Source organism: Magnolia sinica, chromosome 3 (genome assembly GCF_029962835.1).
Source record: "Magnolia sinica isolate HGM2019 chromosome 3, MsV1, whole genome shotgun sequence".
Taxonomy (NCBI): Eukaryota; Viridiplantae; Streptophyta; class Magnoliopsida; order Magnoliales; family Magnoliaceae; genus Magnolia; species Magnolia sinica.
In genome coordinates, this window is record NC_080575.1 from 102,995,481 (window position 1) to 103,018,639 (window position 23,159).

At 37.6% G+C, this 23,159-nt stretch overlaps 2 protein-coding genes and 1 long non-coding RNA gene across 3 annotated transcripts; all 3 read right to left on the reverse strand.

Annotated features, from left to right (window-relative positions):
- Positions 1-4,021: 4,021 nt before the first annotated feature.
- On the reverse strand, positions 4,022-4,420 carry LOC131239013 (putative glycine-rich cell wall structural protein 1). The gene has a single exon (XM_058236576.1). The coding sequence runs from the start codon at positions 4,418-4,420 to the stop codon at positions 4,022-4,024; it is 399 nt and encodes a 132-aa protein (XP_058092559.1).
- An 8,321-nt stretch (positions 4,421-12,741) lies between these two features.
- Positions 12,742-13,098, reverse strand: LOC131238664 (uncharacterized). Its single transcript, XR_009168010.1, has 2 exons — positions 12,972-13,098; positions 12,742-12,846 (listed from the first exon to the last, which is right to left on the reverse strand). It is a non-coding gene; the product is annotated as an uncharacterized LOC131238664 (long non-coding RNA).
- Positions 13,099-13,788: 690 nt separating this feature from the next.
- LOC131239014 (M phase phosphoprotein 10-like) lies at positions 13,789-15,531 on the reverse strand. The gene is made up of 4 exons (XM_058236577.1): positions 15,312-15,531; positions 15,011-15,148; positions 13,932-14,001; positions 13,789-13,793 (listed from the first exon to the last, which is right to left on the reverse strand). The coding sequence occupies exons 1-4, from the start codon at positions 15,519-15,521 to the stop codon at positions 13,789-13,791; spliced, it is 423 nt and encodes a 140-aa protein (XP_058092560.1). The 5' UTR covers positions 15,522-15,531.
- Between the last annotated feature and the right edge of the window lie 7,628 nt (positions 15,532-23,159).

Consider the following 23,159-nt stretch of genomic DNA (forward strand, 5'->3'; position numbering starts at 1 on the left):
ACGTGTCACCCAGGATTCTACGCATCGCCCATGCATTTCGCATGTTAGCCTGACTTTAGATTTTTTAGACTTTCATCATCTTTACATCGCATCTACCCACATATCAATGCAATGAATGTGTGGCTGATCCACACAGTTCATTTCATAGATCAAGTCAAATTATATTAAGCACACAAAAAATAATGAAAAAATAATAATAAACTTACCGGATCTAAATTCTCCAAAATCTCATTCCTCTCTTTCCCTTTCTCAGTTGTCGCAGGATACCTTTTGGTTAATATCTGAGTTGAAGTAGAATTCCTCTTACGACACCCTCCTTAAAAAGAAATGCTAATTTGAGAGATTGAGATATATGGGGAGAGTTAAAGATATATATAAAAAATGAGACTGATTAGGAATAAAGATAAGAAAGAAGATAAGATAGATATAATAATTAGGTTTGAATAAGAGATAGAGATGAGATACGAAATCCGTCTCCTAAATTCAAATTCTTTTTTCACGGGCGTTACGAATGCTATTGTCCATCATGTGGGGCCCACCATTATTAATTGCCCATCATGTGAAGTCCACCTTTGATATGGGTTCCCATCATGTGGACACCACCTTCAATGTGGGTTGCCCATCATGCGGGGCCACCTCGTTATGGACCATCATCATGTTGGGCTCACTAGATCATCTACCCATTCATTAGATGATTTTCCAATCTCATGAACTTAAAAGGGGTTCATAGCCATAGAGAACACATTCCATTACATAATCCCCTAAGGGCCTGTTTAGATTCACGACAAGTATGAGAAAGTAAATGGTATTTCTTGGAAATTGTAGGAAAAACATTGTTCCCCTTCCTCCTTGTTTTTCAACAAGATTTTCGCAAAAAATTAGTATCTTTTTTCAAATTTTCTATTTGGTAAAACATTTTTAAAAAAGGTAGTCAATAGTATGTGTCAAATTAACACATGTGGCACACACGAGATGCTTAGAAATGAACTGTGACACATGTGGCATATGTGGGTACTTAAAGCTAAATTGTGGCATAGATGGTACATTTGAGGTACTCGAAGTTGTACAGTAGTATGTGGCATAAGACACGCATTGGCATGTTTGACACGTGGACAATAAAGTTAGATGACAACTCTTGTGCACATTGACACTATTGGCACATCGCATATTTGGAGGATAGAAGATGGACAATGATACGTGTGGCACATTGGTCCATGTGGGGGCATAAGCAAGATAAATTACATTACAAGTGGCACAATAGCACATGTGAGGCATAAGAGAAGATAGATGGTGATACATGTAGCAGATTAGCACATTGGAGGATCTTTATAAATGGGGTACAATATAAGATGGATGGTGGCACATGTGGCATGATGACACGTGTGGGGCATGACTAAAGATGGATAATGTCTCATTTGGCACCATGTGACACATGTGAGACGGTTAAACATGGATGGTGGTGTAATTGGGCTTTAACCATTGAGAAATGCATTTTCCTTCACCCATGGGAAAATGCATTTCTCAGGTGAAGGTGAGAATTCTAGCAAAAATAGAAAGTGGGAAATAGTATTTCCCAGGAATTTTCGTAAACAATGGAAAGTGAGTTTCATGGGAAACACTATTTCATTTTCCTTGCTTTCCAGGAATCCAAGCAGGGCTTAATTTAGTTGTCACCCATGAAAATAAAAGAAATAAGTTACTTTGGAAGTTGAAAAACAATAAAAAACAACCGATAAAAATAAGTTACTTTAAAAAAATAATAATAATTTTAAAAGCTACTTATTTAAGTTTAATTACCAAACTAACTTATTTAAGAAAAATAACTTATTAACTTATGTAAGTTAAAAAAGCCACTTATTTCGTAGTATCAAAATGGGTCCTTAGGGAGTGTTTGGATTGTAAGTTACTTTAGATAAGCTATTTATGTCATAGGTAGCTTATTTTGGTTTCTAATTAATCAGTAGATAAGTATATTTGGTAAATAAGATAATTATCATCCAAAAAGTTTTTTTTTTTTAAACATATTTGGTTTCCAATATCATAAATACTTGTCCCGAAATTAAGTTTATTTAGTTCCCCTTACATCCACCATCCATCATGTGGGGTTGACTTTTGATGTGGATCGTTCATTGTATCGGTCACACCTTTGATGTGGGTCATCCATCATGCAGGGCCCATCTTATTTGTGGGCCATTCATCATTAGGGGCTGACCTTTAATGTGCACAGTTCATTAGGTAGGGCTCACCTTTGATGTTAGTCATCCATCTTGTGGGGCCCACCATCAATGTTATTTTCCATCATGTGGGGCCCATCATCAATATCCATTGCCATTATGTGGAGCCCACCACTGATGTGGACCCACCTCCGTTGTGGGCCGTCGATCGTGCTGGACCCACCTTGGATATGGGCCACTCATCATTAGACCGACCTTCGATGTGGATTGTTCGTCATGTGGGGCCCACTATTATTAATTATCCATCATGTGGAGCCCTCCTTTGATGTGGGTTGTCTATCATGTGGGGTTTGTCTTGAATGTAGGCCATTCATCATTAAGGGTGGACCTTTGATTGTCCATCTTGTGAGGCCACCTCGATATGAGCCATCATCATGTGGGGCCCACTAGATCATCTACCCATTCATTAGATAATTTTCCAATCTCATGAATTTAGGAGGGTTTCATGGCCAAAGAGAGCATATTCCTTTGATTATAATTTCATAAGTTGCTTCGTCCCCAATAAAAATGGAGACAATAAGTTACTTTTGAAAGTTGGAAAAAAATAATAATAAACAACTTATAAATATAAGTTACTAATGTGAGTTTAAAAAAAAAAAAAAAACTACTTATCTGGTAGTATCCAAATGGGCCCTTAATGTCTATGTACGGCTCAAGATGAAGTCGTGTTTCTATTTTCAAAACCATTTACATGCCATGACACACCATAGATGGAAGGTATCCAATTTTTTTCTTAGATTCAGTCCATTCAAACCTTCGATTCAATCTTTTTCTCACTGCCCAGCAAGGGCAGGCCAAGACCTTTTTAGCCCTTCGGAGCCTATGCCAGAGGGCTTAGGATACTAAATCAGGCTTGGAACAATCCTATCATGGCCCTGGGCCCATTGCCACCCCTACCTGACTGACCTCTGATTCATGGACATTAGTATGTTGAAATTGGACCATATGCCACTTTTTTGCTTTAACCGTCCATTACATGTCAAGCTCCGGCTCAGGGCTAAATTATACCGAATGGGAAACCTAATAGGTTTGAACCCATGCCCAAGCGTCAAGGACCTAGTGGCCCAAGTCTATTTCACTTCACTAGAAAATGATGATTTAGAAATTCTTAAAGTATAGGACAGCTAAGAAAGTCCGTCATAAGCCAGAATGCAACCTTATCAATCCTTGACGAACAAGAGCCCGTGACGATACCCAAACCCAGCTTGATTAGGAACTCTACTAATTAATACTCAGGCTACCCTCATACAATCAAGCTCAGCATCAATTTACCCAAGCCCAATAATCAAAGTCCGAACCCGACTTTTATTCGACTAAGCCCAAAACCCTAGCACGGGCTGGTCCTGCCCATTTACATCATGGACTCATCCAAGTAGAGTCGGTTTGGTAGTGCCCGATCCGCTTCAATATACCACATGTCATGCCCCGAGTCACCCTCAAGTTGGACGAGTCCGGACCGAGCCGAACAAGTTCATGACCGGAACGCTGAATCTTTGGACCATGTTTACAGCCCAGTTGTTAGTTGTCATAAAAAGAAGAAGATAATAAATATGAATCTTGCACAAGACACAGTAATTAAAAAAACATGCAAACCATAAGTACATGATACAATACAAGCACATACATATATTTGAATTTATTTATGACTAGATTCTAAGGTTACATTGGCTTATTTTAATTTGCACCATAAAAGGAACATGTAGATAATGTGGCCTAAATTTCCTTAAACCAACTTCTAATATCCTCCTAATCAGATAACATTAAAAGACTCCTCTTCTCCTTAATTATTAAGGAATGCCTCCCCAGCCAATGCCGCCCCTACCTCCATCACCCCCACCGCTATTCCCGAAGCCACTTCCATAACCAAAACCAGATCCGCTACTTCCACTCCCTTTTCCACCTCCACCACCGCCGCCGCCACCACCACCTCCACTATGACCTCCTGGACCAGATCCCCTACCACTGCCAAACCCAAAGCCAGAACCACTCCCACCATCAGAACCGCCACCACCACCTCCACCTCCACCTCCACCCTCACCTCCACCGATAGGAGAGGGTGGCTGTGGACTTGGTCCCTGAGAAGCTGGTGACTGTATCTGAGGAGGCTGGCCGGTTGGTGTTCGGGCGGAGAAAACAGCCATGAGGAGGAGGAGGAATGAGGCACATGCAAGAAAGAGACGCCCCATGTTTAGCTAAGTGTTGTGGAAGAGAGAAGAGAGGTAGTATTTATAGGCGTGGGAGAAGGGTGCACATGCAATCCTCGTTGTGGACGGTCCTTGAATAGGTCATGATCTTGGCAGCTTGTGTTTTTGGGACTTGAAAAAGTTGCCGGGAAACGTGTGTCCTGGTTAGGGTTTTCTACGTGCTTTATTATACATGTTGTTGAAAGGTACACGTCCATACATTTGAGCTGCGTTAGACCTGCTCTTGATGTTTATGTAGAATCCAAACCGTTCATCTGGTGAGACTCCTTATGGGCACTGTACATTCCTAGAGTCATCTCTAACAAAAAATGAGGTGGGATACACCACAGGGAGCAATGTACAGTCATGCTTACATCTTATATTCACTTGCTGTGGCCCACTTAGAATGTCTTGGGTTTGTGTACCCTTGACTTTGGCCATGAGCGGTTTGCATGACTTATAAACAACACAGTGGACCCCACATCTCATTTGGAAGTTTTTATGAAGGGCATCCCCTCCCCGAATGCCCCCTCGCTTGTTTCCTTTGGTGTAGCCCCATGAGTTATAGATCAGGAAGGAATATGAGATCCATGCTTGCATTGGAGGTTGTATTCGTAGGCAGGTTGAATGATGAATGTAGTATTTTAAATTGTTCTAAAACAAATTAGTGATTCAAAATTTCTGTGGAGACAAGTCGGGCCTTGTCCATAGGTATGTGCGTACCTTGCGGATTTGTCTTTTCACACAGACTCAAAGGGTTGCATTTTTTCATATTTTGTTTTGAAAAGTTGTGTCTTCTTAAGTTTAATGATTGCACGAATTCGGTTTAAATCTGATAGTTACAACTCTTTTTTAGAGGGTATCTCTACACCATTAAAGGTGTTTTGACGAAGTCTATAAATAAATATTCTCTTATTTGTTTTTTATGAGTAAGAAAAGTTCATTCTTTACATTCAAAGTAAAGTTTAGTTTTATGTTCAAAGGATTGTTTAAATATTTTTTGATTTGGGTTAAGACTGCTCGTGGTTTGATCCCGTGTACAGTGAGATTATTGCTATGATCGGTTAATAGTCATTAAATCCTGAAGGTTGATTGCTTGTTAAATCCTGCTGCAGATGAGACGTGGTCTAAGAAAGACAAATTCGATTTCAAATCAAGTGACTCACGTCACATTTCGACTTCTACAAATTGATAAGTTTTCTTTTTTTCTCATTTTAAATTTATTTTATCTAAATAATTTTCCAAACTCTAAAATCCAACATTGAATGTCATTCAGATGTTACGATGGCTGCACGGATTGAAAGACTGGTCATTATCAGGCGCTCAAATGCATGTGACCATTCCCCATGTCCTTGAGCATGGGCATTTCGTCCCGTCGGGTACAGGTTCGGTACATAAAGTTCAGGCCCAATCAACAATTGGGTTGGCCGGGTCCATGCCGCAGTAGTAATAATAATTAATGATGGATATCGTAGTCTAGATTCATACTCGACATCATACAAATATATAATTTTCATAGCGGGCTGGATTCGGTGGGCTCATCAAGCTTTTAATCAGGTTTAGGCTTGGGCCCAGAGAACATGGTAGGAGCTTATCACTACCATGGGTTGGCCATGCAAACTCATTAATCTGGGACATCCATTGAACCTCCACCTCTTGAATAGGCCAACATCCAGTTCGGATGGTCTATCTATCAGTTGGACGGTCAATATAATTTCATCCGAGAAAGTTGCAAAACCAGCCGTAGAGTAGCTCTGAAAATTGGACTTATAATAATTATAAGGGAGCGTTTGGATAATAAGTTACTTGAGATCAGCTACTTATATCTCAAGAGACTCATCTTAGTTGCTACTAATTATTAATTAGTTGAAGTGATTAGGAAACTTTAAGATAAGCTACTTACTTCATGAGTAGCTTATCGTAGTTTCTACTAATTAATATGTACCAAAAATCACCTCTGTCCAAAATTTAATTAAATGAGCCACACCATTTGAAACAATGTGAAATCATGCTTAAAACATCTAATAAAATAACTTAGTGGTTTCCACTTAAGTTTTGGAATTGCTTGAAATTCGGTGTGATCCTTTTACCAAGTGTAACATAAACAATAGATGGGTTGGATTTTTGAACCACAACTCAGTGGAACTTACACACAACCAGCAAGGTTTCAATGGGTCGGCAACCATCTTAACCGTTGTTTATATGTGGTGTGGCCCACATAAGTAGATGAATCTAATTCATGGGGTGGATGTCGGGATGCACATGCATCATGATGGGTTCCCAGTACTTGACCATAAACCTTACAGTACCTTCTCTCTGTGATATTAGTAATGCTCACATGCAACTAATTGTACGTCTGGAGCGGACCAGGTAAGACCTAGATTCACAAGGTGGGTGGGATCAATGACTGTGGGGTCTACTGTAATGTACGTGACTACATCCACGCCATCCATTCGTATCGAGAGTTCATTTTAAGGCATGATCCAAAAAATGAAGCAATTCCAAAGCCCAGTTGGACCATGGTACATGAAACAACAGTGACTGACTAATAAAAACTTCTTGTGGGCCACAAAAGCTTTGGGTCAAGATGATATCCGTGTGGCCTCTTCATCCTGGTGTTTGTGACCTTATCAACAGGTTGGATGGAAAATAAACATTCCGGTGGAATCTACAAAAGTTTTAATAGTTGGGATTCAATCCAGACTGTTTCCTTTGGTGTGGTCCACCTAAGATTTTATTCAACTTCGTTTTTGGGATCAGGCACTAAAATGAGCTTTCAAAATGGTTGTACGGTGTGGATTTAAGGCAAATGTATTACTGTGAGACCCACAGTCAGGGCTCTCACCCACCCTGGTGGATCTCGGGTTTTACCTAATCCGTTCCCTTGTACGTCCAACTAACGTGGGTTAATTAATGCTCATTAATACTCAAGAATAGAAGAGTTATAGCTAATTAATGTTCGGAAAGAGAGCAGCTATTTCATCGTAACTTTCAAGAAGTCTTTAAGAAGGGGATGGCGGCTTGGGTGGGCCTCAACGTGGTATCAATCTAAAATCTACAGGACCCTCAGGTGCGTCATCCCATATTAGACCAAGAACCGTAAATCAGCCCCATCGTTGGTTTAAGTAGGCCACGCGATTGAAAATCAGCCCCATCGATGGTTTAGGTAGGCCACACGATTGAAAATAATGTACGGTAGAAGCTCACCCTCCAAACTAGTTCTGTTAATCTAGCCCACTTGAGTAATATAGATTTTGGTGTGGTATTTAATAGTTATGTGGATTTCACACGCTCATCATAGTCGGCTCTGGAAAAATCAAGGGTGGACCTCTTTTCCAATTGTTTTCATTGGTGTGACCTACTTGAATCTTAGATTAGCCTTAATATTTTTTCTCTGGCCTACTTGAATCTTAAGTTAGTCTTAATTTGTTTCTATCTCCGCCAGCATGGGATTATAGATCTAATGGATGGAGTGGATCTTAGGTACAGATCAGGTGGGGCCCATAAAACATTCGAAGTTGGGCGGAAATGGATTGCGTAGTAACTCAGTCCGCAAAGCATACTGAGTAAACTCTGTGGGGCCACCGTGATTTATATATTGTATCCACTCCTTTTATCTATTTTACTAGATAATTTTAGATCTTGATCCAAAAAATGAAGCATATATAAAACTCAAATGGACCACACCATGGGAAACAGTGTGAATTGAATGTCTACCGTTGAAAAATTATTGAGGGCCACATAAGTTTTGGCTCAATCTTATATTTGTCTTTTCCCTTCATCCATGTTTTTTGCATGAACGGGTTGGATAACAATAAACATTACCGTGGGCCTAGCAAGGTTTCAGCGGTGGAAATCATTATTCCCACTGTTTCCTGTGGCATGGTCCATTTGAGCTTTGAATATGCTTCAATTTTGGTCTCAACCCCTTAAATAATATGGGAAAACGGATGAACGGTGTGGATAAACTAAATATATTCAAGGTGGGCCCAACAGAGTTTGCTCAGTAAGATAAGAGCCCAATGAGTAACTCAGTACGCAATCTGATTCCAAGTTAGGCGCCCTTCGCACACCTATGCATCAGAGAAAAGTTATACATTTTTGGAGTTCTTCAAGTCTCGTCCATCACATTCACACGGTAACTTCAAAATTATTGTATTTGTGTGTGACATCCAGACCTTTTAATAAGTTGGCCAGTCAAGATCATCAATATTTTGAAAAAAATACAGATATGAAAAACACTTACTGGGTGGATTACACTTGTGTTTCACTATTTACCAATGCACAATAATTTATATGGTGTGGCCCACTTAATTTGTAAACTGGAATGACCCTTGTAAGTGTTTTATACACTCGGCCCATTCATATTTTTAGATCATTTTAGGGCACGAGCTTAAAAACGAAGATCCAAAGCTCATCTTGACAACACAATATGAAACAATGATAATCGGATGCCTAACATTGAAAACTTATACATGGAAGTTCTTAATCAAGCTGATATTTGTGTTTTCGCTTCTTCCATGTCTGTATGACTTATGAATAAGTTTGTGTTTTCCCATCGGGGGCGAGATCTAGGAAGGCTCCAACAGTAGTGTCATTGTCTCTACTGTTTCTTGTAGCGCGCACACACATGTGTGTGTGTCTACACTACGCTTCACCGAGTTCCATTTGGATTATAGGTCTCTTTTATGGGAACCGCTGCTGTTGACTCGCAACGGGTGTGATATGAACACCCATAAACAATTTTTTTGGGGCCTATCATGTTGTGTGTGAGAGATCCACTCCGATCATTACATGCGTAATCTACTCCTAGGTCTGGAGCCAAAAAAATCAGATTATTTGTGATTCAAGTGCGGCACACCAAAAGAAAATAATTGGGAAAGAGACTTTACCTTTGATTTTTATAAGGTCCACTGTGATGAGTATGCGAGATCTTAAAAATTTGGGATTATACATAATTCAAGTGGGCAAAAATAAAGAAAACAATGTGGAGGATGAGTTTTTCGCTGTCCATTTACCAGTTGCGTGGTCCAAATGTACCACCCATGGGGCTGATTTTTGGGCATTGGGTCAAGCATGGGTGACGTGCTTGATGGGGACTGATTTCACATTAACACTTTGGTAGGCCCACTCTCTCCTACATTTATTAACATTAATTGGTTTTCAAATTAGGCTTCAATCATCTATATGGGTTTTATTGGATCTGGATACACCTAGGGTCTCCCTTCAAATACTATGCAACCATTTCTCGCCAACATTCACATTTTGGATTTATTTTATTTTATTTATTTATTTTTTTATTTTTTAAAGAAGAAAAATTAAAAATAAACGCCGTTTCTTGGAACAGAGGTGAGATATATGCTCACCCTTAATTTTTGAAGGGGATAACCTAATGTGCATGTAAGATTTATTCCGACTATTGTATGTGTAATCCCATGATAGCCCATATCCAAAAGGTTAGTTTGATATGTAATTCAGATGGGTCACAATAATAGAAACATTTGGAAGACAGATGTCCACTCTTGATTTTTTACAGGACCTACTGTGATTATTATATTGAATACCCACTTCAACCATTAGACGTCACACTTAGTCCTAGGACACAAAAATCAGGCTGTTAGTGATTAATGTGAGTCAAACCAAAGAAAATAGTTTGAAGGGAGTGGTTTGTCATGTACATTGCTTTTAATTATATAGTCCACCTTAATTATGGATAGTGCTGATTTTTGGATATTGGGCTTAACTTGGGTTGACACACATGATAGTTAGAATAGATTTCAAATAAACACTCACCTGAGACTGCTGTCCCTTTTCCTTCCCTCATGATATTTACTCTCTTACACACACAATCAGATAATCAACAATCAAATAGGTAATCACCGCATGTCTAAAATGTGGCACCCATACACTCAATTTCTAAGTAAATTTCAAACTTTGCACGTGTTAGCCATTGCAATCCACAAGAGGATCAAAGCCTTTCTCTTTCATTATTCAAATAAGATTGTTGCTTGCGTAAAGAAAATCTTAGCACCATGCTCTCACTCTCTCTCTTATACATATGGAGCCTAGCTTTTTTGAGACTTTTGGCTAAGCTCTCTTTTGTAGTCTATATAACGAGTAGGTAGAAAAATGTATTCCATTAATTATTATTATTATTTTTAAATTTATTTTTTTTAAAAAGTATTTCTTGCATGGGTTAGATATAGGTCATGTATTTGTCTCTTAATTTTAGTTAAGAAAAAAACTTTGTATTGTTGTTTGTAGTATAGATATATTGCCAAACCATATGAGTCCAGTGCTTTCGTCTCTTATCTTGCATAGTTAATGCGTAGCAGTTCAAATCATAGGTGCACCTCACTATGCCAAAATTGCTGATTTGCGACGGACCAAATCCGTCGTAAAACCAAATAAACGACGGATTTCGTCCGTCGCTGTTTACAGGGTCTTTTTTGCCCAACGGATAAAAGCCGTCGTTGAATCTGCGACGGATAAGGTCCGTCGTAGATTACTGACGAATAAGATCCGTCGTAAAAAATTAAAAATCCGTAGCTGAAATTCCAAAAAACAACTCGAATTATTCGTCACGTAAAATATTAGCGACGGATAAAGTCCGTCGTTGATATTCAACTTAGAAATTAGCGACGAATAAAGTCCGTCGTCGATTTTCAACTTTTTCAGAAATTAGCGACGGATTTGGTCCGTCGCTAAAATATCTGTAAATAGAAAAAAATGTCAACAGTTTTTTTTTTTTGAATCTTACACCTGATAGTCATTCAAAAAATAATTCACACGATTGTTTAATAAGAAGCACATTCACAAGATTCAAAAGATTGGGCTGAATATGAAGCTGGACTAAATATTAATGTGTTTGGATGCTCAGTAGGCCTTAATAAAAAACTGAACTAAATATATAGTAAATAGTCAAAATTAGATCAGCAAATGATGAAATAGGTAATGAAAATCGACCATTACAGACCATAAAACAGTTCAACAACCACCTATTATGCTGGCCATTACTGTTATTGAATACCTTGGGAGCGACAAACCACCTTATCTTTCCTAACATGAATCACTTTCAGATTGCCATGGCCTCGGTGAAACCTTGGAGCATTCCCAAAAGGAAAATGTAGAGATTAATGCCTAACCAAGAGATTTACCTTATCCATGGTGAATAGAGTCATCTTCGAAAGGTGATCGAAGCAATGATGCCTTCTTCAGTTTCTTTCTTCTAGACGCACCAATGTATAGACAAAACTAGAAATAGTATAATGGCAACCGCTGCAACAGAGATTTCAGCAACAGCTCCCATTGAAATTCCTGCTTAAAAGGACATTGTATATGCAATGAGTTTCAAAAGGCATCATATAACCTGAGGGGCAGGATTTCACATGCTCTTAACTGGTTAGAAGTTATCAGCTGGGTGGAGTATAACTTGTTGTCCAACCAGTTGGACTTGAGGGTTGTGTGTGTGTTCACACAGTTCTATGGTGTGCCCCACCTGATAGTTGGATGGGCAAAATGCCATACAAACACCATGGTGGGTCCCACATGCCAACTAGTTGTGTAGATTTTGCTAAATGTCCCCAATGTGACACGTGGGGTGCCCAATCATCAATCTGGACCGTTCATTCAATAGTAACATAGGGAGATTTTAGGCCAGGTCATCTAAAAGGTGGGGCCCACTTGAGTCACTGCTTGATTTCTGCATGCGCTTGCAAGGTTGGCATGTGTGGTCACATGTAGAGGTGTGGGTGGAGGACTGCATGTGAGCTTAAGAAGCTTCATATAAAAAATTCAATTCTGAATTTGAACACTAAGTTTGAACAACACGACAAAAATATCAAATGATAATTCAATCAGTGGATTAAATGAAGATGAGTTCTATGGTCCTATCCAATACAGGGATGTTGATTCTAATCCAATAGAGATTTTTCCGTACCTGATGACAGAAATAGAGAAAAATGTGTGGAAAGCAAAGGAGAAACTAAATGGCTTGCTGTCGAGGTTCCTAATCCGCGATATCATGGTGAGATCTCCATTCAATGCAAGAGCCACTCTAAGACGGAACTTAAAACTGAAATGCCATGGCAAATTTTTTCATTAGCAAGACATCACATACAAAATAAATAAATAACAGAGAAAATTTAACACGAAAAAGAGAATAGAAAAGAAGATAAAGTTTCATCATTTTTCATCTGAACTATTTAAGGGCCAGTTGGAAGGGCGGCAATTCCCAAGATTTTTTATTTTTTTTAATAGAAAAAAGATTTTAATCGAACAAGGTTAATGCAAAATAGCCCCATTAAAGGGGAAACACCTTAAAAGGGTCAACTGTATCAATTCATTTCATTTCGTCTCCCCATAGAAAACAAAATACATCAGGCTAAACTTATCTGATTTGATTAGTGCCACCCGCATGCAAACATGCCCTACAAAAGAGTTCCAAATTCCAATGACCCGATCAAGTTTCAATTATTGCAAGTCCAATACTACCCAAATGTTCTAAAGACAATAACAACAACAGCCCAACTGTCTATAGGTACTGGGTCCATACCAGTGGGGCCAACACTTCAGATCCTCTTCAGATGGTTTCAGTAGCAAGTCTAGAGAAGATTTGCCAATGTACTCAGCAGGATGAAGAGGTGGAGGATCATCATCAATGGTCCAAATCTTGTTCCTTGCAAACCCATGTTGCTCCAGTGGTCCACTGTTTCCAAACTTCAAGAGCATTAAAACATGATGTTAGTCGGGAACTTGGAATTAGATACCACAGGAAAAGATATGAGCATGCATGAACCTGCGGGAAACAAATGGGGATTCCTCTTCGCATTGCTTTTGGTGGCTTAAATATAGCCTGCAGTAGATAAAAGACAATATTTCAGCAAAAGCTAGGATGATTTCTCTAGTACATGAAGTTTGTCACATAGCTCTGCAACTCATGAATTTCATGTTCTGAAACATTATCACCATTAACTTAAATGAGTTCAAAGTTAATTTCAAGCAGCACCCAAACAGGCCTAAATTTCAATAACATGAAAAGAAGATTGCTTCCTAAAAATAGCAACGCCCCTATTAATATATCAAGTGCTAGCCTAATCACCTGACCATAATGCCGAAATCCTGAAATGCTGCCAAAATCCAGTTGGAGAATTATGCAATCCATGAGCCTACCTTCCATTGACTAAGCTTTTGCGTGAAAAAACTTCCAACTTCTGAGACAGAAAATTTGGAACCCGTGACAATCAGCGAGTTGCATAGAATGCATTGGAACATCACTCGTTCTTCACTGACAATCTCTTTAACAAAACAGAAAGAAAACAGACAAAAATCTGTTAGGCAAAAAATGAAGCAGCCCCTTCTGGCTCTTGTTCTCATCCTGCAGATATTAGGAAAGATTAAGAATGGGAGTTTTTAGTCCAACATTCCATATAAACGCAAACTTGCAACAACCCATTTCATGAGGACTTTTTAAGAGCACTTCTGTGAGTTGCTATCTCTAAAAAATAACACATACCAACTCTTTTGAGTTCTTTTGGTGCTTTAGATGGCAAACTAGGTGCCCTTTGAACATCACCAAAATGCCCCTGAAACATCCATTCCATAATTTGTAATTGCTAGCTAACCTCCAGGCCCAGGAAAGAAAAAACAACTTTTAGAAATATTTAATGAAAGACGTCAGAAGTTCTTCGATCCTTAATCTGAAAATAGTATTGGGCAGTAGAATGAGCAGAAAAATCAGCATGAAAAGAAAGGATGGAATGATTGATTTAAAATAAACTTTAGTAGATATTTCTGGACTGATTTAAAATAATCTTCCCAACTGAACGACAAGAAAAGACTAAATTCCACAATTCTGTCCCCAATAATCAATACATACAACTCCATAGCCAATACATACCAATACATTACCAAGTTTGTCTCAACTTGCAAGAAAAAAGAATAGACAGATATGAAAACTAAGAATGTCAAGCTATGCTAACTTCTATATATACCAACTGTATGGACTATTTATGCAGTCATGCAATAATATAGAAACCATAAGATTTTGTATAGAGGAACACAAATGACAATATCCAATTGATATGTGTTGACAAAAGTGAACCTAATTGGATCTTGCACCAACCTCCTTGCTATGTTAGTACACGTGCACTCGACCATCATGCGATTCCCTAATATTAGTTACTGATTCAGACAACATCATATTCATGCACATTGCTTGTTAAATGCTTTGATGTCACCATCAACTTGTATAAAATTACATATACGGAACAAAGTTATAGGCCCAGTTTGGAAAGAGTGAAGATGTGCATATGCCATTATTATTTAAAGGCTCTGACTTGCCTTTTCAGATGTGCTTTTGCTTGCTAAGTACAGACACCAACATTAAGCAGAGTGGGGAAATTCCATCAAACTAGCTCAAAATGACAAGTGAACTCAATTCAGGAAGCAGATGAATTAAACAAAATGCCTATTTTTGTTGATGGCCATTGGTTCAATGCAAATATAGCAGCTTTTGAATGCATCATTGATCAAGAAAGGAAGAATATCTATTGGGAGTGAAGTATTTCATATAATAGCAAGAGATGAAGATACCTCAATAATCCTTTTTGTAATTAATTCTTCAAGGGATGCTGTAACCTCTTCTGTGATCACAGGAGGTGGTCTTACATTGTGCTCAAAATCCAGATCAACCTCGAGTGCACTGTTCTTCGGCCTTTTACTGGCGGTTACCTATCACCAGGAACCCAGCAGAATAATGATTTAACAAATCAATGACCAATCATGTGAATTTGATTCAAAGGATTGTGAACCAAATGCAAATACAAATACAACAGGGTAGAATCAGTAGATAGGCTAGCTGATGGATACAAGAATATTGACAATCAATCATTACCTCTCCCTGCATAGTCCAGGCCTTAGTTTCCAAGTTCTCTTTCTCCATTTGCTCAATTTTAGAGCGGATCTTTTGAAGCTCTTTCTCATGGGTTGAAAGAGTTCCTTTATCATCTTCTTGTTTCTCGGCTATGCTCAGTTCTTCAGATCCATCGAAGGACTTCAGCTTTGTTGAACTTTTTTGCTTTTTAACCCCAAAAGAAGTCTTCATATCTGGAAAAAGGAGATGCCACAGCCAAAGCTAATCACAATAGAAAGAGAAAAATAAAATTGAGAAGATATGACATTTAACAGGTTTCATATCTTAGAAGATAACCTTTCACATTTAAAGACGTCACAAGCTTCAAACTAGTTGCTTCATTATATTACTTACAACTAATTGAGAAGAGATCCCAATTTTTACAACATCCTCCTTGCTTGCTCCTAATATTCACAGTTCACCTAATCACACTAAACGTTATCATATCAAAAAACTTACATGATTTTAAATTATATTCACTCATTCACAATGATCTTCAATCATTTAACCATCAGCAAATCTAGTACTTTTTGAAAGGAATTCCAAAGGCCCACCATAAAGAGATGTGATCTACATTCATGAATTCATAAACTGAAATTGAAAGGAACTGAGATATGCAAAAACATTTGCAAAAAACTATGATGCAACATCTTATGAGATATGATTAAAAGTACTTTTTCTCATAATTAATAGAATCTTATTAAAAAGAAAATGTAAGTTACAAACTAACAAATAGCCACCAATTAAAAAAGCATCCTGGTTTCAGTACACAATGATAACCATAAGATATATGGAGTTTGTTGGTGATATTTCTGAATATGTATGTATGAACTAACATGTTCTTTTTTTCTTTTCTTCTTTCATTTTTTTTTTTTTTTTTTTTTTGAGAAACAAAATTTTATTCACAAAGTGCCAAACCGGCGGCAAAGAATACAATGTTGCCAAAAAACTGTTGAATCCCACTCCATCCACAACAATCAACAAATCATGGAATTCCATGAGATGAAATCCTTGTGGAGCATACTTTCAAACACATGAAAGGCTTCCTCCATGTGTTTGGTGACATATACTCTTGGGCAACATATTGCTAGGGAATTTTGGCAAATGCAAATTTGTTTGGATACTTTCCATGCAAAGCAGGCCATTAGTTACCGATGCATGTGTTCATGTTTGAAGTATTGAATGTGGGCTTTTGCCATTTTACAGATAATGGACATTCTCAAATTAATTAATGAAGAACTAAATGGAGAAGCTGATCTTATTTCACGGAAATGAAGGTACTAGTGGCCTTTTGTTGCTAGCGTTTGGCAGACATCAACATCACCAGCCTCACTTGGTAGCTTTTCTACTATCAAATCGTTTAGATATAAAGCCCTAAGCAATTTAAAGCCTCTGTAAAGAAACTTCTATTACTCATTCCAGCCTTCCTTTATCTTGGGGGATGAACACAATTGAACAAAAGTGCCAAATGGAGCAATTTAAGTGCGTTTTGAACAACATGGCCTACTTAATGGAAATCTTTGTTCTTGCAAGTTATGCTATATTGACACATGTGGCTGCAAGTTGTTGTGCAAGGCTCCACCCACATGTGAGCATAGCAAACCTAACCCAGAACTTATGCCTAGGTCTAAGAATCAGGTTGGTCGCAAACTAGGTGAACCAAACATATATCAAAGATATGGGACAGTTAGCATTTGATCTATATCTATACCCTATCAAAGGTAGACTTTTGGTGCTTTAGACGGCAAACTAGGTTTCCAATCATGGGGGTTCCGAATCCGGGGGGTTTCCAATCATGGCGCTGGAAGACAGAGATTGAGAGAGAACCACCACTATCAATTGATTGAAAGAGAGATTGAGAGAGAACGAGAGCATTACCTTATGTTCGTGAAGAGATCGACCGGAAGAGAGAGGTAGGAGAGATCTCTAGGGCCGGCGCTGTGATAGGTACAGACGGAGAGTGGATGAGAGGGAGAGAGAAAAGGGGTCTCGTTTTAGGGGAGACCGATTGGCTACATGGGGCTGGTGGTCGGTGCTCTGTGGGCCCCACCATGATGTACGTGTTTCATCCATTCCGTTCATCCATTTTTTCAGATCATTTTATGGCTTTATACAAAAATTTTAGGGATATAAATCTTAGGTGGACCACACGACAGAAAAATAAAATGAATGGATATTCACCATTAAAATCCTCCTAAGGCCCACTGTACTGTTTATTTGAAATCCAATATGTTGATTTGGTCATAAAGACCCAGATGAATGGAAAAAATAAATATCGGCTTGATCCAAAACTTTTATCGCCCCAAAACATTTTTAATGGTCAAAATTCATTCAAAACTGTTTCCTGTAATGTGGTCCACCTGAGATTGAGATATAATTCATTTTTTTTCTCACATCATAAAATGATATATAAAAATATATGGACGGCATGGATGACACACATACATCATGGTGGGCCCCACAGAGCACCAAGTCAGGGGGAGTAGCCAATCCGTTCCCTGTTTTAGGGGGATGCGGATTAGATACTGACAGGTTGAGTAGCGAGAGTCGCGACTGAAGTGACGTCACCAGTTCTGTGGACCCCACTATGATGTATATGTTGTATCCACAACGTCCATTCATTTGGAGATATTATTTTAAGGGATGACCCAGATAACGAGGCAGATCCAAAGCTTTAGTGGACCCCACCAAAGAAAACAAAGGGAAGATTGATGGCCACCGTTGAAACCTTCCTAAGGCCCACCATTATGTTTTTTCGAAATCCAACTTGTTCAAAAGTTAAAAAAGACATTATATATGGCAAAACACAAATATCAGCTTGATCTAAAACTTTTGTGGCCTTTAGAAGTTTGTAACGGTGGTGTCACTCTCCCTACTATTTTCTCTGGTGGGGCCCACTGGATCTTTAGATGTGACTTGTTCTTTGAGTCTTACCCTAAAATGACCTCTCCAGATGGATGGACGGCATGGATACAAAACATACATCATGATGGGGCCCACAGAACTTGGTAACGTCACTTCAGTAGCAGTGTGGCTACTCGACCTGTCAGTAGCCAATCCGCGCCCGTTTTAGGGATGTGGATTTCCTGCTAAAGCCTTTCACAGGAAGTTACTGCGCAAGGATGTTGGGTGGGCCCACCACCATGTTTGTGGTAAATCTATACTGTTAATCCGTTTATAGAGCTCATTTTAGAAAAAGATACCAAAAACGAAGTGTATCCAAAACTCAAGTGGGTCACACGAGATGAAATAGTGGGATCCAGTAAGAACCGTTGAAACATTCTTACAGTCATAAAAAGCTTTGTTTCAGGGTTTTTTTTAATTATTTCTTTTGTATTTTCACTTATTGCCAGTGTTAATGACCTTATAAACTGTTTGGATGGCATATAAACATCAAGGTGGAGTCCAGTAGGTTTCAACCGTAGGTACTTGTTTCCCCACTGTTTCTTCTCGTGTGACCCACTTGATTTTTGGATCCAACTCATTTTTAGTCTCTTGTCCTAAAATGATCTCTAAAAACGGATTAACGGAGTAGATTTTCCAAACACATGGTGTTGGGCCCCACCCAGCATCCTTGCGCAGGAATTTTTCAATGGTAGGGGTTCAATCACACTATTTCCTGTGGTGTGGTTCACTTAAGCTTTGGATATGCTTCCTTTTTATTCTTTAGACCTCAAATTATCTGTTAACGTGGATAAACGGAATGGATAAAATAAATAAATAACAATGGACCCCACAAAATTTATTTTGATAAAGGTAATGACTAACTCACCTAAATGTAGAGGGGTTTCCTTAAAACATTCATAATCATATATTGGGCTTGCCTTAATGTGATTCACATATCCAACCCACTCATTATGTGTGTCCCACTTTGATGAGGGGTCAAACCAAGTTTTAGCCGCATCCAAAACTCATGTGGGCCCCACTAAGTGCTTTTATATTTTTTTATGATGTCTTTACATGGTTTTGGATGGTATGGTCCACCTAAGTTTCATTTACAGATGATTTTTTGAGATATCTCTTAACCTAAAGGGGACACATTAAATGCACGGTGTTGATGTTCGACACAAATCATGATGGGGCCCATAAAACTTATTAACATCAATTCGTAGGTTTTCGCGAGGTCAATAAGTTGGATCACAATTTTGACAATAATATTTAGCCCATTTTATATGTATAGTCCATTCACTCTATTTTATTATCAACACCCTCAATTTGACTAGTTACGCGCCCCAATCAAGCTAGCTACATGTGAGAAAGGTGTTGGGAATACAAGATTGATCAACAATTTGAGTGAAATTTGATTTAAACATATGAAGTTATTTACTCTTCAATCTGGACTAATTCGATTGTCCAAAAACGGTTAAATGTTCAATTAGTGAATGTGCCTAATAATTAATTAAAAATTATTTTTTCACAGATAAATATCAATTTCCATTTAAAAATTACATTTTTTTTTTCAAAATGTATATTTTTTTACTCTTAATTTTTCTTTGAAAACTTTTAACAAAATATCATTTTTATTATAAAATATTTCAAAAAATAAATTAAAATACAAATTCTGAATTTTTATTTTCAAAATATCTTAAATTTTCACAATTTTTAATTTTTTTTCCCAAAAATTCCAAAATGCCGATTTTTTTCTTCAAAAGCATCATGTTGTTTTCAACTTTTCAATTTTTTTTAAAAAAATTATATATATTTTTTCAAAATCTTAGTGTTTTTATAAATAACTTTTTCTTTTAATTTCGAATTTTGAACATTTTCAATTATTTTTCAAAATCACATAAATTTTCAACTTATTTATTTTTCGTTTCAAAATGTTTGTTTTTTGATGAAGTATCAATTTTTTAATATCGTTTTATTTTAAAAATTTTCAATTCTTTTTCACTTCTCCATTTTTTTTAAAAGCATTTTATTCGAACTTGTCAATTTTTATTGAACTTCACAAATTTTTTATTTTTTTATTTTTCAAATTTCAAACTCTTATTTTCTTTTTTAAAATATTTTCAATTTTCAACATTGTGAAAATTTACACATTTTTAAAAATATTTTTAATTTTCTTTTTTAGGATATTAGTTTTTCTCAAAATCAAATGCTTTTTAAAAAAAGATAAATTTATCAACTTTATTAAATATTCTTTTTTGTTCCCACAAAATAGATTTTTATTAAATAATGATTTTTATTTTTTCAAAATCTAATTTTTTTCTCAAACATTGTTAAACTTTTTAAACTTCTCAATATTCTTTTTCGTGTGATATTACAAATCATTTAAATAATAGTTTTAATTAAAAATAAAAATAAAAATTCCACTCATTTGATATAAAAACAAAATAAATTTTTTTTTTTTTTGCATTCAATCAATTGTTAAAAAATAATCTTAGATACAAATATGTACAATTAAACCAATGAAATTCTATTAAAAAACAATTATTAGACTACAAAAAAAACTTAATTTTCCACCATATTCTAAAAAAATTGAAAGTAATGTTTAGGCAAAAGTCCTTTTACGACGGACCTGATCCGTCGCAAAATCAACTGAAGCGCGCCGTCTTGTATTTTGGGTGGGAATTTTCAACTTTATTTTTCGTCGCCAGCTCGAAATTTGCGACGGATTTCATCCGTCTCCTAGTTACGACGGATAAAAATCCGTCGTAAATACGTCGTAAATCAGATATTAGCGACGGATTTTGGTCCGTCGCTAAATTCTGCGACGTTGGAACTCGGATATTCGAGGAAGATGAATTTAGCGACGGACTTTTTCCGTTAGCGACGGATTAGATCCGTCGTTAAACCAAGAGATTTTTCCATCCGTCAGAAAAATACATCGCAAATTGGCCTTTTTGGCGTAGTGCCTGGTATTAGTAAAAATAAATAAAAAAGAAGAAAAGAAAAGAATAAAGAGAAGTTACCACAAAATGATACCCTTGAGGGCTTGTTTGGCTGGCCAGATCGAGCGAAATGAGTAGGGATGAGATTAATTTTAAGGTAATGATGGTGATGTCAATGGATTGGTTTAAGATCCATGGGTTTGCTATATCCTAGACAAGTTCACCGGGTCTGTTTGGCACGTTTGGCATGTCCCGGGATTTTACCTTCCAATCCCTTCCAATCTATTTGTCCAAACACGCTCCAGGCTTGATTGAATGGGATTAGGAGAGATGGGATCAATTTAGGGTGTGTTTGCGGGATTAGAAGGGATTAGGTGGGATGAGATTCAAAAAACATAATTGTTACCCATGGTAGGGATTGTCCCCTGTTGCCATGGGATAAGATTAATGCCATGATTTGTTGTTAATACGGCTGTACATTGAATGGATATACCCACCATCATTTGAAATTATTGAGAATAACATACATGTGTTATATCTAAACCGTTCATTTGTTTTGTAGCCTCATTTTATGGCATGAACCTAAAAATGAGGTAGATCCAAAACTTGTGGCCCTAGATAAGTTTTCAACGGTAAGTATTCAATCCCCGTTGCTTTCTATGGTGGGGTCCACTTGAGCTTTAGATTTACCTGATTTTTTGGTCCATGCTCTAAAATAATCTCGAAAAATGGGTGGACGGTGTGGATATAGCCCACACATCATGATGGGACCTACACAACTTGCTAACATTGAGTGAAATTGGCATGGGACCCAATGCAATTCCATCTAATCTACTTCCAAGCTTTTCCATTCTTCCCAAACATGGAGTGGAATTGGCATAGGACCAGATGAATCCCATCCCACCTAATCCCTTCTAATCGAATGGCCCAAACACGCCCTTAAATACTTACCGGTGAAAACTTCTTTGGAACCACATTAGTTTTGGATCTACCTCATTTTTAGGCCTATGCCATAAAATGAGGTTACGAAACAAATGAATGGTTTAGACATAACACGTGTATGTTATTCTCAGTAATTTCAAATGATGGTGGGTATATCCATTCAATGTACCACCGTATTACCGGCCAACAAAGTATGGCATTAATCTTATCCCATGGCAACAGGGAACAATCCCTGGTAATAATTATGTTTTTTGAATCCCATCCCACCTAATCCCTTCTAATCCCACCGCCCATGTCAGTGGATTGGTTTAAGATCCATGGGTTTGCTATATCCTGGGACAAGTTCACCGGTTCTGTTTGGCACGTTTGACTTATCCCGAAATGTTATCATTCAATCCCTTCCAATCCGTCCGGTCCAAATACCCCCTTAACTATTGAATGGTGGGCATGGATTAGGTTGTTTAAATGAAAAATAGTCAACAATTAAGTTTCAACCAGCAAATGTCCATTAATCACAGGTTAGAATCATCAAATCAATCTAATTTTTGGATTGGTACTTGTTTACAGTTTATCCTAGAATTTGAACGGTTTAATTTTAAATATCATGCGTGCAAAGTGTACAATTTTTAAATGCTTGCATATGAGGCATCACGCTCTGCCAGAGTATCACGGTCTGCCAGAGTATCAAATAACTCTGCGTTTGCATGAATTGCTTTAAAAAATAAAAAAAAAAAAAAAAAAAACCTTTCGAAAACTGACCATCCGTTGCACTGATGGCCGACTAGGACACCTGCTACCCGAATATCGGGGACACAAGCGTTACAATAAATATAATTCAATACATCTTTTACGGGGAAAAAAAAAAGATTGGTAGTCCACAGGACCATCAATCAATGGGCTCTCCACTACACATGATGCGTACGTTCCACGATCAGAGCTGTTCATATGGTGCCAACTACTCCCGTGGTTCGAAAATAATATTAATTACCTGATTTGATAGGTCCCATCATCGCCTGAAAAGCAATGGTTCAGATTCTGCAGGCAAGAGTCCTTTTTT